General features: G+C 40.0%; 1 protein-coding gene across 1 annotated transcript in view; it reads right to left on the reverse strand.

The window, feature by feature from the left end:
* Nucleotides 1–14,646, reverse strand: part of LOC135914192 (ATP-dependent RNA helicase DDX55) — a 31,119-nt gene that overhangs the window by 6,878 nt on the left and 9,595 nt on the right. The window contains exons 3-13 of the mRNA XM_065446932.2: nt 14,276–14,430; nt 14,099–14,192; nt 13,566–13,621; nt 9,521–9,710; nt 9,328–9,452; nt 8,230–8,319; nt 8,045–8,137; nt 5,303–5,417; nt 3,182–3,261; nt 2,994–3,082; nt 2,798–2,924 (exon numbers count right to left, since the gene is read on the reverse strand). Coding sequence (XP_065303004.1) covers nt 2,798–2,924; nt 2,994–3,082; nt 3,182–3,261; nt 5,303–5,417; nt 8,045–8,137; nt 8,230–8,319; nt 9,328–9,452; nt 9,521–9,710; nt 13,566–13,621; nt 14,099–14,192; nt 14,276–14,430 — 1,214 coding nt within the window. The remainder of the gene's footprint in view (nt 1–2,797; nt 2,925–2,993; nt 3,083–3,181; nt 3,262–5,302; nt 5,418–8,044; nt 8,138–8,229; nt 8,320–9,327; nt 9,453–9,520; nt 9,711–13,565; nt 13,622–14,098; nt 14,193–14,275; nt 14,431–14,646) is intronic.

The raw sequence follows: 14,646 nt of genomic DNA on the forward strand, positions 1-14,646 counted from the left end.
CAGAAAGAAGACTGGAAAGGTGTCAGGCCGGTGCAAGGAATTCAGCCATTTCATACGTGGAAGGTCGTAAAATCTGACCAAGGAAATTCCTTGTACGTTGCACAGAGTGCAAGCGGCGGCGGTTGCATATGCGTGGCTGAGCACGGGCCCTATGTTGAAAGCCATCTGCAGTGGGTACAGAGTCTAGGTGCACCGAGGGCTGATGGCTTCTTGTGCAATTTGCTCACTGCTGCTGCTGCTCTTACTCACGCCAGCGTTTTGACAGCGAGTGTCCGCGAGTGGGATGTGTTTAGATTTACCTGTGCAAGCGTGACACCATGCTGCTTAATTTAGTAAGTGAATGTTTACAAGTTTAAGCAGCCAATAAAAGTACTATCCTTACTTCATATAGGTAATACCGTATTGTTAGTGGGCGTCATCTATAGGCCTCCTGGCAGCTCCGTGGAATTCTTTGAAAGCCTTGATGATTACCTAACAGCGTTAAGTAAGAAAGCGAGAATAATAATCACTGGTGACTTCAATTTGCCTGGTGTAGATTGGGAGGCAAGAATCCCAAGTTCCACTGATAGGATTCATGCAGACAGTATGTTAGAAACAATGGCTAAGCTCGGTCTTATTCAGGTGGTCTCGTCTCCAACGCGAGTATGTGCGGCAAGTTCGACGACGTTGGACTTATTGTTTCTATCCGAGGGAACGTTTGATTATGAAATTGATGTGGAAGAAGGAATATCCGACCACAAAGCAGTAATTTCGTCTCTTAAAGTCAGCAATAAACTCTTAATTAAGAAATCGGCTAGTAAAGTATTTGATTTTTTTCGAGCCGATGACACATCAATTCTCGACCGATTGGAAATCGGTGTCAATGAAATGCCACATCATGAAGAAGTAAATGGGCTCTGGCGTCATTTCCTAGCAGTCGTAAATGATTGCTTGCTCAAATATGTTCCCCAAAAAACAAAAAGGACAGATAGGCCAAACCCATGGATTACACGAGATATTATTAATCTAAAACGGCGACTGCGCCGTGCACGTCAGAGAATTCAAAGAGACGCGACAGCTATCAGTAACCTCAGTGCGCAAGTGCGTTGAGAGTTAAAAAAAGCTAAAAGCTTTTTCCTTTCCAATACGTTAGCTAAATATATGCAAGAATCGCCACAGAAATTTTGGCGATACATGTCAAGGAGCAGAGACACAATCGAAGCTGTTCTTGTAGATGGTATGTCGTGTTCTGAACCCTCCCTCCTAGCTGAAGCATTTAACAAGTACTTCTGCTCTGTATTTACTTCAAAAGATGATAGTACTGTCATAAAACACTCGGACACAAATCTTTTCAGCAACGACATTGTTATCACCAAAGAAGGTATAATTGCTGCCTTGCTAAGACTACACAACAAAAAGTCACCAGGCCCGGATAAGATTCCAAACGCTTTTCTTAAACGTTATTCCGAGTGGGTGGCATGCTTTCTCGAAAAGCTTTTTTCATTATCGCTTCATAGCGGTATTATACCTACTGACTGGCTCATGGCAAGGGTGAAACCAATTTTAAAATCTGGAAGCAAGCTTGCCATTGGGAATTATCGCCCGATTTCTATTACGTGCACAATATGCAAGGTCCTGGAACATATAATTGCTAAGGAGTTAGTTCAGTACATAGAAAATAATAATCTTTTCTACAGTAAGCAGCATGGCTTTCGAAGAAATCTATCAACTGTGACCCAACTGTTTGAAACTATCCACAGCTTTGCTGAGGCAGTCAACTCGAAAGCGCAAGTTGACGTAATTTCAATTGACATGTCAAAGGCATTCGATAAGGTCTGTCACAGCAAACTGATCAGCAAGCTTTATGACTTTGGAGTCAACGAACAAATTACTAATTGGATTCAGGCACATTTGACAAATAGGCTGCAATTTGTTGAAATTAATGGCCAACACTCCCAAAGTTTACCCGTTTCTTCTGGTGTACCGCAAGGGTGTGTGTTGGGGCCGATATTATTCTTGATTTATATTAATGATATAGCCGAGCATATAGATACTAGTGTTGAGGTTCGCTTATTTGCGGACGATTGTATATTGTACTGCCCAGTGAAATCAATAGATGATCAAAAATTACTGAGTTCTTTTCTCTAAAAATGAAATAGAACTGGACAAGTAGCATTTTACCTCGTCTTATAATACAATACAAGGACGTTTTTTGCAACGAGTGGTTGAGAATTTAACTGAGGAGTGCTTTCATCATCAGGCAAGTGCTTGAATGTCCTGGGGGAGTCTCTAATCATTTCCTGCATTTACCGCAATTTCTCGATTATTAAGGCTCTGTTTGTGATAATATTGATGCTTTAGAGACTCTGGAGCACTAATATGTCACTTTAGCTTGACTTAATATTTGCCTTTAGTGTCCCTTTAAATCAGTGCATGACATTAATAATCACTCGGATTGGATTAGTCCAGTTGGAGGAAAAAAACCAAGTAAACAGCCTTTTACAAAAATACACTGTGTAGAGAAAAATGTAGGGACACAGAGACATGTAAGGATTTTTTTAACCTATGCTCTTAAGGACATAAAAAAGGGAGGTGGGGAGGAGTAAAACTGTGCATTAACTGCCGCACAATGTAAGTAGATGTTCTTGTGTTAAACACTTGTTGAGATACAAATGGCATTGCTAAAACTGTATCTGCTGTATTCATCAAACACCTTGGCCAGCATGGCATTAAATAGGTGATGGGCAAATTTTATTGTTCACGAAAGAATTCAACACTCTATATGACCAACCTCAGCAAGAAAATCAATAAGACTTACTTGTAGGGAATAGACTTCACATCAATACTGCAAGCTTCAAAACCTTGAATCTTCTTTCCTCTGAGCTCTGGCATGTATGGCATTTTCAGCAGAGCAAAGCCTTCCGCTACTTTAGCGAAATCAAGGTCTGGAAAAATGTCAAACAAAGGCAGTGATGCAGTGCATAGAGTAAACATTATGTACGTTTTAAACAAACCTTTTATCCTGAATAGAAGGTAACATTCATGCTTGCTGTATGCCTGAATATACGAAACAAAGGCACGCATTCCCTTCTCGTAAACTGCCCTAGGAGAGTAATGAACATGTTAATCTTTTACAACAGTTCAGAATGAATTTGCTCAATGTGCAAGTACTAGAACAAGTTAGATTTATCTTTCAACTTGCCTGTCTTTCGTTGCCATTTTTTTCACTCTCGATGTAACCTCATTTATTACTGGTGGGGGATCCATCTTTTCCAGTGTAACCTATTAGGCCAAAAGACAACAAAAAGAGATAGACAAATAGATGTCACTGGGCATTCATCAAGTATGAAAATTCACTCCTGCAATTTCTTGTACTTGGCTACATCTTCAAGTAACTTATATGTCAGTTCTACATGTCCACATTTTCCTAAAATTTCTGTTGATAAAGTAATCAGGTTTGTCAGTGCTATAAGAAACGAAATGGTGCCCTAAATCCATAACGATGTGAACAGTGATGCTACTCCATCTCGGAGCAACAAAATGGACTTTCGGAGCAGGTTTATGGAAGTGACTGCAAACTATAATATACAGAGCTTTTACAGCGGGCAAGACATGTGAAGGCTGTAAGTGGTCATTGGTTCATAAACTCAATCCAAACACTAAAAATACACTGTGTAGAGAAAAATATAGGGACAGAGACATGTAAAGATTTTTTAACCTCTGCCCCCTCTCTTCCTTGCAGTCATTACTATGGACTGCGACAAAGCGGTTGTGTCCCAAGATGTGCTTAAAGAGTACTTTAGTGCATGGCTTAGAAAAGCACGGAAGCACTTGGACGTGCTACATGCAGACTTCAGAGGCGTTTGGGAAACTTAAGGGTGATCTCACTGCTATAAATGTACCCTTTAAGACAGAGCACTCTGTGAGAAAAGAAGGTATGTTGATAATACAGGATAATATAGGCACACTCTCCTTCTTCCTCTCCTTTAACGGAATGGGCGATTTTTTTATATTCTTGCGTTGCTGCAACGCTGTTACCAGATGATAAAAGTCTTCTGAAGTGAAAGTATTGGTAATTTTGATAAAAGAAATGCTATTTACACAAATAGTTGCCTGTATAGGTACGAGGGTTCTTAGCTGGGCTTGTTGGTTTACGCACATTATGGCAAAACAGCACACATGACAGGACATGTGAAAAATGGCCAGGACAATGCGCTTACTATCAAGTGATTCTTTATTTGAAGCAACATAGTAATATAAGGCAGAGGACACAAAGGGCACAACGCTATCTATAATTGGCCGGCTGGTATGGAAAAGCAAATAGAAATCAAAGAACAGGTCATACTTGATGCTAAACTCAACTTGTCAGGTGTATAACTCGAAACACTAAAGTAACCGATCACAAGAAAAATCAAACAAAAAAGAATTGGTAAAAGACTAAAACAGGAATCTGCAAGAAGTATTTGTACACATGTGTTAACTATGCTGGAGTTCAAAAAGCAGGGAAAGTTGCGAGCTCCAAGCATTGTTGACAGATGTTAACAAATCTTTTTTGTACAATGCTAAACGAGTTTGGTGTCGTACTAAATGTTGTTGTTGAAATACTGTGTTTTAGTGAACAAATTAACTCGTAAAAAAATATGCGTAACTCTATTGAGTAATTTTTTGTGTTCTCGATAGTGAATGTTGGCGCCGGGAAATCGTACATAACGGGATTGTATCAATCAGGTTCTACTTTATTGGTAAAAACCGGTATCGTTATAAGTGGGTTCAACTACCCATAAAAACAAAAAATAACATGTTACAAAAAAAAAAAATGTTATCTAGATATGGTTTCAGAATCACGGCCTTTTGATTCAGAGTTGGGTCACCAAACATCCGCCCACAAAACATGCTTTTTGTTTAGCTTCCACATTGTTGAAGTATAAAACTACGTATAGTGAGCATGTTCAACACACAGACAGTAACCCTCAACACCAACGAATATTCCCTTTGTAATTTTCATTCCATTTATATCCCTCATTCCATATATATTCCATTTTTATAGGTAGAAGAAACTAGCAGGAGGAGAGAGTAGTAATGACATACTGTTTTATTTCACATGTTGAATCAACACATCCCAATGGTATGTCATTTCAATACCTACCAACAACTCACATACATATATGTAAACTTTGCTAAATGTCCCGCATATAGCTATCATTGTAAAATGGGCTTACATGCTGGACGTGTCCACATACAAGGGGCTAAAGAGCTACAAATACCAAGAACATTTCAGTTTAAATGCAGTCTTAATTTTAAGGCTTAAAAAACAGCAACTTACTTTCTGATTCAGCTCCAGGAACTTGATGTAGGCGTCCTCACTGGGCATCAGCAGAAGCACTGCGTTGCCTTCATTGCCCATTCTTGCGGTTCTTCCACAGCGATGAATAAATGAGCTGAAGCAAAACAAAAAAACATTTGAGTAATAACACAAGACACGCTATTGGCCATACTTAGGGTTCATCATTTTTCCATACTTAGGGTTCATCATTTTTGGCTTTTATTTTTTCAAAATTCAGCACACTTTTTTGCTATTTATTTCCACCTGAAAATTCAGTTTCCTGGGTGGTTATGTTTTTACAGATGAGCTTTCACCAGCTTTTTTTTTGGTGGACAACTTCTTGTGTTGAGGTTATTGGGTTTTGTCAGTGAATATTTGGTTCACAAATTTTGTTGACGAAACATGTTGTGGACTGCAGATCCTATTCTTCAACACTGAAGTTGCATTTAATTACACAGGATATCAACGTTTTGAGAAGCAGTCTAGCAATAATGTCACGTGACAATGCAGGAATTATGAATGAATGCATTTGATATTCAAACAATAGAAGGAGATCTTATTTGTAACATTATGTGGGCAGAGACTAGAGAGCTCCAATGAAACACAGAAATTTTTTTAAGAATGCGGTAGATACGACCTCGTGTTACCATCAGTAAACTTGCCCAGTTCATGCACCGCAGTGGCTGTGGCGCAAATACTGCAAGAGCTGAGGCTAAGGCTCCCTCGACCTCTCTGCTAATCCGCGCTCCTGCACTCACCACACACAGGAATACAGATCTCCTGCTTCTCATTTTCATAACGTTTCATCACAGCGGCAAACAAAATAGATGCACATAAAAAGACAGTAAAGATTGCTTTGGCCACAAGCCGACATGTGACCTTGCCAGGGTCCTTACATAGGAGTGTATGTAGGCTTATAGCTGTGCGCCAATCGCTGTCTTAGATTTATGGTAAATTTGCTCTCACGAACCTTTTCCGTAGAAATGAACTCCGCAAAAAGAATATTAGCATACTTTTGTTGGTTTGAAGTGAAAATGCTGAACCCTAGACATAGTTTTCATGGACAGATGCATAGTCATGCTCTTTTACTAAATAGTATACACCTGCTTGCCTGGCTCTACATTCAGGAAGACATGCACCTCCAGATTCCTATTTTTTTCTTATTAGAGAAACTAGAATTATAAGCCTTCAGGCAATAACAGTTTCGCTTGCTACTCTGAAAATTGTCATTTGTATCCATGTGTTTAGGTTTTATGTGGCAATGCAGCATGCAGCATATATGCATTTTCTTTGCACACCTTTTCACATGCAATTTTTTTATTTCATAGATTATAATACAACAGCTTACTTTGTGTCTTGAGACTGGCCCACAGAAAGATGTTTTTCAAAAACTACTGGCCATGATACTGCCAACATGTGTAAGCAAATTTAACCCTACCTGCTTTGAAAGCTACAGGTGCAATATTTGGTCATGTAGTGACAATTTGAAGTATGCAAAACACTGCACAGATAGCATGAAAAGCCAGAAAATGCACTTTTTTTTGTTTTAAACTGGAACATAAAATTTGAAAGTGCATTTGTTCTGCAACATCAAAGGAATTGCTGTGATAGCCAGTGCTCACAATGTCTTTTTTTTTTTTAAAGCAGGAAAAAAAGTTTGACAGTATGTTACCTTCCTGCAACACATGAAGGTGAAAGCCTGCTTCACATTTGGTAATGCATTAAGAAATATGATTGGAGGGGTCAGACTTCTTGCAAGACATAATGAGCCGCAGTGTGAAGTACACGTGAGGCGTTTTAGGTTGACGTCCTCAACAACACATGCGAGCACTTAATGCACTACATAAAAGTGCAGCATGCTTGTCACCAGTAAGTGTTACATATGTAACACTTACATATATAAAACACAAGCTGAAAGCAATTACGCTGAATCCTCTCTGCGGGGAAAGCAGCACTCGCGGTTGAACGCCTTGCTCCCGCTGCTTCGCACATCGCACCTTGCTTCTCACTTGGTGAGCACCCTCGAGGTCATGGCGCACTTCCAAGGCCTACCGCGCAATCCGCTAGGCCCTGGACGAGCATCCCTTATCGTCATCTCTCTCTCGCGTCGCAGTCGACTGTCACCACAACCGCCGCCATGTGACATCAGCGACGCAACACCTGCTTTTCTGTTTGCGCGCACCGCTCGTTCCCCTCTCCACCCACCGCTCACTCGGAGAAGGTCACATGGATTTTTTTTTTTTGTACCACTCAACAAGACGTTCTTTTTTTTTTGCAAGGCCATTGTGCAACGAGCCACTTTAGGCTTTTGCCTAAAAAAAAAAGGACTATAGTACCACTGTGACAGCGTTAGATGCATGTTCACTGACGTCTACACTTCAATGTTTCCTTTGGTTCCTTTAGATGTGAAAGTCGAATCTATGAGCATAACTGTGCAAATAAACATCAGAAATGAAACCTTTTTTTAGACAGATGTGATCCTTAAGCCTGTTTTCCCTTCAGAAAAGCAAAATAAGCAACAAGCAACATGCATAACACTTCAATACAGCAATACTATATGTGCAGTTCCAGCTTTCTGAAACGTGGTTCAGAATAATTAACAATCATCCATTCATCCAGCTTATTAAAGCTGGATGAATGGATAAATAGAGCTTAAATAAACAGCTCTATTTCCAGAATTTCAGCCCATGCACCAGCGTGGACCTGCGACATATGTAGTGCAAAAAAAATTGTAAGAACTACCTGGATGATTTTGGAGCATCATACTGGACAACCCACTGGACATCTGGAATGTCAACTCCTCTTGCCATAACATCTGTGCAAACAAGCACACCTCTGTAAATAGTGACGGAGAAGATGAATTCAAAAGATTCTTCTATTTTTTGAACTGTTAAGTGAATCGAGTGCATAAGAAATACATTATTTACTTGTCCATTTTCATGAATCTGTTGAAGACCCTTTGTCTCTTCTTTTTCATCTTGCCATGAATGTTGATAATAGTCATGTTTTTCAGTAGCCTGTGGAAGAAACAAAACCAAGCTTGCGAAAAACAGTTCTAAAAGACATTGTTGACTGTGAGGAAAGCAAGAACAAAGCACTCTAATGAAACTAGAGTAATAATTACTTCTGTGCCATGTTCTCTAACATGAATAAACAAGTTATTTTGCCATAAGTTTTAATAACACAGTTCTTTAGTATTATTTATAAAACACACATTTCCAAAATGATCTCTCTCACCCTCTGTTTGTCACATACTCATTAACATGGTTACAGAGTATTAATTTTAGGGTTAAACAAAATCCCTTAAGACATTTCCTAGAAATTGAAGAATTGATGGAGTTTGATATCACAATGCAACACAGTGGCTATGAGTGACTGCATAATGGAGGCCTCCAGATTAATTTTCAAAAGTAAACAAGTTATGGGGCCTTGCATTTCGAAACTGCACAATGGCTTATGAGGGGTAGACATAGTGGAGGGCTCCGATTTAATTTTGACCACTTGTTCTTCATTGTGCACCTCAAAGCACAGTACATGAGCATTTTTGCATTCCACCCCCATCAGCCATCGTGGCCAGGAGTCAAACCAATGCCCTCGTGCTTAGCAGCACATACCATAGCCCCTAATTTACCACAGCAGGCAAGATTAATTTTCAGAACCTAGGGTTCTTTAACCTTCATTTTAAGCTTAACATAGAAGCACTTATCCATGCCACACCCATCTGAATGTAGCTGCCATGATTGAGAATTAAACATGGAACATTATTCCTCAGGAGCAGAACACCCCTGCCACTAAGCTGGGTGGATTTCTTCAGTACAAAGTATATATTAATGATGAATTTAAGCAGAAATTAATTATGCCTAAGCTTGATACGCACATTTCAGAATGCTTTAGAAACTGCATGATGAAAAAAGTTTGACCTTCTGTGGAGCAAGTATGGTGTGAAACAAACATAAAAAAAATATGCAAACAGCAATTTTTTATGTAACTACTTTCCCATGCCTAAGCAATAGAGCAGAACTTACTGTACAAGAATGGCAGAGAAATACTCAACACAGGCACATGTGCTGAAGAAGACCATGTGTTTTCCACCTGAATGGCTTTTCAGAAAGGCCACCAAAGTGCTGAGCTTTTGGTCTGCCTCACAAAGCTGGAACAGAAACAAAGACACTATCTGCAGCTTGCAGTATTTTTTCATTTTTGGCAAAGATGCCTTACAATGTAAAAATTCTTCAGCAGTGCAGGAGTGCGTTGTGTACGGCCACATTCAGTGGGTTTTTCCTTCACTGTAACACTGACAGGGTTTCGAAGGCCAGCACGAATGAGATCTTCTACTTCCTTTGTTTGGGTAGCTGAGAACAAGCCTGTTCTTCGCTGTTTGGGTAAGAATGACAAGATGGTGTTGATGCTGTGGACAAAGAGGAACACATTTGCATATTTAAAAAAAGAAAAAGCATGCACACAGAGGGAAAAAAATGCACATGCAAATGTCTTGACAAATTATTCAGCTATTGCATGCTTAAGTATAAATTCCTGTTTCATCCTGTTGACGTTTGGCTCTTCAGTGTGTCCTCGAGATAAACGAAAATACAAAACAGTATAGGCAACACGTAAATAAAATGAATACCTTGATTTTACAATGTACAGGCACTTGTAAAGGCAATAGACTCCCCTGCATATTTCAAACCACAATAGGGCATCAGTTCGTGGACCAGTTAGTGCAAATTCTTGTTCAAGGCATGGTCATTTGCTTGAGAAACATTCTAAAGCAGAAACATCTTTGCCAGCTGATGCAAAAATTGATGTAAAAACCAGGGAGGTCCATTACTTTTGTGCAAGAGGGTAACGCCACTGGAAGCAATACAGACCAATGTCTCCTATTTCTGTAATTTATATATAAATTATGTGAGGGAAACAGTAGAAATAGTGGTTACCAAATGTGGCACAATGCGCCATTGCCAAACTTTGTGAACACATGAAGGAAGAAAAAAGAAGGTCGGAGGGAGCATCATGTGACAATTTTGAAGCCTAGTCATAAAAAAATTAGAAGGATGAGTAACCAGCCTTCACCATACATAGGCAAGCAGTAATTTCTAGCTAATTCATGCAATGCAAAAAGTACAGAGAGCAGAGTCAAGAGTGGTAGAGAGCAGTACAGCAAAACATTATAGTGAAAGGTCTGGCAACCATATACGGGCCCTGTTCTCAAAACTTATAGTGTGCCAAATGGCTCTGAAGCAAGAAAGAATGAGGGAAGATCAGCATCAGAAATTGTTGGCTTATTGATGCTAGTGACGTCATGCTGACTCCTAGTTTTTCTAATTCCTCTATGGCATTAACAAGCACCTTTCAAAAATTGCTATAGAATTCTTTCTGGAAGATGCTTAAATGTTCGTGTTAAGTAAATCTCTGATGGACTAGTGAGGGTTACTTTAACATATTGTATGAGATATAGAGGGCATTTGAGCAAACAATTTCCAAAATTCTTAAAGGTTGCCTGTGGCAGATAGCACAATTCTAGTTCATGAGGTGGTCCACTCAAAGCAGCGAACACTACTTGCAAAAAAAAAGAAGAAGAACTTTTAAGCTAATTACTTTATGGCCCACATTGCAACTTACAAATCCTAGCCATGGAGTTCGCAAAGCAGATTCACTTGGAACGAATTCTCATGAAGACACCAGTTTCGTGATATTAATTCCAGAACTTTGCAGACAAATGCATTCGCATTCCACTTACGTTTGTGCCTGAATGCATGAAACTAAGTTTTGTTAAGAAAGTAACTGGGATGCCAGTGTATTTCTCCAGAAAGTTCACTGGTGTCACCCTGAGAATTCATTCCAAGTGGATCCAGCTTGCCAACTACATGGCTAGAATTTGTAAATTGCAATTTGGGCCATAATATTAGTTAAAACTTAATTAATCTATTATGCATTAAAATTTTTTTTTCAATTAATGTCCGCCTATTCGAGTAGACAAGCTCATATAACAACCTGTCATATAACAAGCCTGTATATAACGTACTGAACAGAAGCCCTGAAATGCCCTGCGAATGCCTCAAGGTAACTGCGAAGTCTAAATGTTTGAAAACCATTGCTTGGTTACATGTGATGCATTTTGTCAGTTTGTGCCTGGACTTTGATCTTAGCCAAAGGGCTCAGAAGCGATATCCTGCCTGGATGGATAACAAATAATAAGCCTTTAAGAGTCAATTTTTGCTTGAGATAGTCTGTTTTGGCAAGAGATTAAATATTCTGTGCCTATGAATAAATGAAGATGGATCACTTTGCATAGTTTCCCTCCATTATTAAGATCTATAAAGCTGCAGACTGCCACCATTCAATGCATAACCACTGAGGAACGAGCTGAGTTAGCTTCTGAAGCGTTGAATTTAATATAATTCCCCTTTTGCATGGAAACATTATTGACTTCATAATTGATTATCCCAACCAGGTAGGCAATTTTGTCAAAGTGTCGAACACTGTTGTGCATATCAAAAGTCAATGTCAGCACTGCTATTGGCCTTTCTAGCAACACTTTAGTACACCAACCCAGCAAGATGCTAACACGCAGGGTACAGGTACAGTGCTCACGGAATGAAACGCGTCAATTTAGGGCTAAGTAATGCGCATACTTTTGTTTCAACCGGCTGCAGTTCGTGTCACATCGACGTAATTCTGGCGCGTACACTTACATCACAGTCCTCGTCACTTTTGGTGACCAAATTCCTAGCGACATGACATGGCGCTCTGGCGTACTTTGCACATATGTAGGGTTCTACTAAATGCTCTGTGTCCCATTTCATTCCGTGAGCACTGTACCTTCTCAGGTCATGGCTCGGAAATGACCCCCATTTTTAAAAGGCCACGCCACAGCTAACTACAGACCTCAATATAACGAACATCAATAGTAATGAACTTTTCATAACCTCTTGTCTATAAAACACCACATATTTAGAATCTCAACATATAACAAAGTGTGTTTGTACGCAATTTCAATTTAACGAAATTTCACTGTCACTGCAAAGAGATGCCAAGACATAAATGGAAACTTCCGCTGACGCAGATGGTCAAATGATTGAATTACAAGTGGCTGCTTGCAAATGCACTTTTTAAACCGTGCACTGCTCAACAAGAGCGACCGCAGAAATGGAGCCACATCATATTCCATATAAAGTCCAAGTGCGATAAGGTCCTATCAAGCCCCGCACACTGTGTGCTTTAGGTGCGAGTGAAAGTGTGCATGGGTGAGACAAGAAAGATGGTGGCTTCCCGAGTAATACCTTCCTATGCAAGCAAAGGGAAAGAGGGAGGGGAGCATGCTCGCAGTAATATGATCAAGCGCGCACGAGGGGGTGGAAGGGGGGGGTAAGTTTACGTGCATGTTGATTTCTGGCATGCGTCTCGGCCGTGACTGTACATGGCTGTAAGCGTGGCTGAGCACATGCGCAGCTGCACACTCTGCTTTAGAGGCAATCTGCTGTGTGCGCAAAGAGTGGGTGAGCCGAGATGATGACGCACCATGTAAGCTGTCTTCCCGCACATTTAGTATTGGAGGTTGCGTAATCTAGACTTTAGGTGACTTGTTGGAGCAAGAGGCAGACGAAGCATTCCTTTCCCGCTGCCAGCACTTTTCCTGATAGCGTCGTCCCAGTGCAGGCGACGCTATCAGGAAAAGTGCTGGCAGCGGGGAGGGAAGTGCAGGTGATGCTATCAGTCACGAGGGCGGAGTGCACGCGAAAGCATGGCTAGTTTCACATAATTTGTACCGCCGAAGTGAAGATATTGTCGACATACGTGGCATGAACCATATCATTCGGCACCGACTTGCAAATTTATCAAAATGAATTGTTTTGGCATTCAAATTTGCTTTTTTCGATTGTCCGATAATTCAGAAAGTTCTGCGACTCCTTTCCGTGTAAGAAAAACCGATTGGCGACTGTACTTGCAAAAAGGTCGAATTTCAATACAATGAAATGTCTATGTAAAGGAGCAAATTGTCAATTTTACCGACTTCCGTTATGTTGAGGTTTAACTGTATTAATACCAATGGTTAAACATTGACTGTAGCAGCTGCATGTGTGCATTATATTCAGACTAAACAGTGAAACTTGCATGCAATGTATAGAAAGCCCAAGTGAACTTAGTATTCTCTGTTAAGAATCACAGGAGTAGAATATCCCAAACATGCACCATTGCTTATCCATTGCCTGGAATTCATGGAAAAAGAAAGAGGGAGTTGAATTGCACAAAAAGATGGATATACCTTTTTTCAAATCCCATGTCCAACAGGCGGTCTGCTTCATCCAACACGAGCACTTCCTAGTAACGGGAACACAAAAGATGTAATAATGAAAACCATTTGTCAGCCATTTTACTTCTCCTGGTCATTCTTTGTTAAGAGCAGCAGTGGCAAAAGTAATAATAAAAATGAAGATGCATTTGTGAACTACACGAAATGTCATACTTGAGAAGTACACCCCAACTGCAATATGAAGGGAAAGACCAACAAACAATGATTACCGCCAATGTGTGGAATGAAACATGACATGTGAACGTGACCGTAGCAGCTCGCATGTTGAACACATTGAAAGTGTTGTGCAATAATTTTGTTCAGAATAGACGTTAAGATGCTTTGGCCTCCTAAATGAAAATTGGGGTTCTCCCTTTCATAGTGCTCACTGGTGTACTTACAGCAGAGGAGCGTGATCATCATGCTTCTTGCACCTTACATTTACAAATGGAACATGCTGACTTATTGTGAGAAATCCAGCTCGAAGGCACAAAAATTTCCAGTACCAGAGGTTTTACACAAGCCGCAAAGCTGAAGCTTTCATCTTTTCGTTCAAACATGTCCACCATACGTCCTGGTGTCGCCACTATGATATTAGCTCTGCAAAAATAACCAATTACACACAATAAGGTCAACAGATCTGAGGTTCTCAATATTTGTAAACATGATGAAGAGGTTATTACCCTTTTTCCTTGAAAGTCTTCACGTCATTTATGGGATTATAGCCTCCTGTAAGAAGCTGCCCTGTGAACTGTGGCAAAAACTGAAGGAAGTGTTCGAGGACGTGGTAAATTTGTGTAGCAAGTTCTCTTGTGGGAGAGATAATAATAGCACCAACCTGAAAGGAAAAAATAGAGAGAGATGGAAGAGTGATAAAAATTAAGCTGAAAACTTCTTTGGTGCCATCTGCACATCAAATATATGTTTAGGCATAAAGTATAATCTACTTGTTTTGAAACAAATGCACAGCAAAATGATTCCTGAACAATTTGACTAGTGACTTTCTAAATGGCAATTTACATCACCAGTAATGAGCACATATTAGTTCAATTAT

The sequence above is a fragment of the Dermacentor albipictus genome, chromosome 1, assembly GCF_038994185.2.
Source record: "Dermacentor albipictus isolate Rhodes 1998 colony chromosome 1, USDA_Dalb.pri_finalv2, whole genome shotgun sequence".
NCBI classification, from domain to species: domain Eukaryota; kingdom Metazoa; phylum Arthropoda; class Arachnida; order Ixodida; family Ixodidae; genus Dermacentor; species Dermacentor albipictus.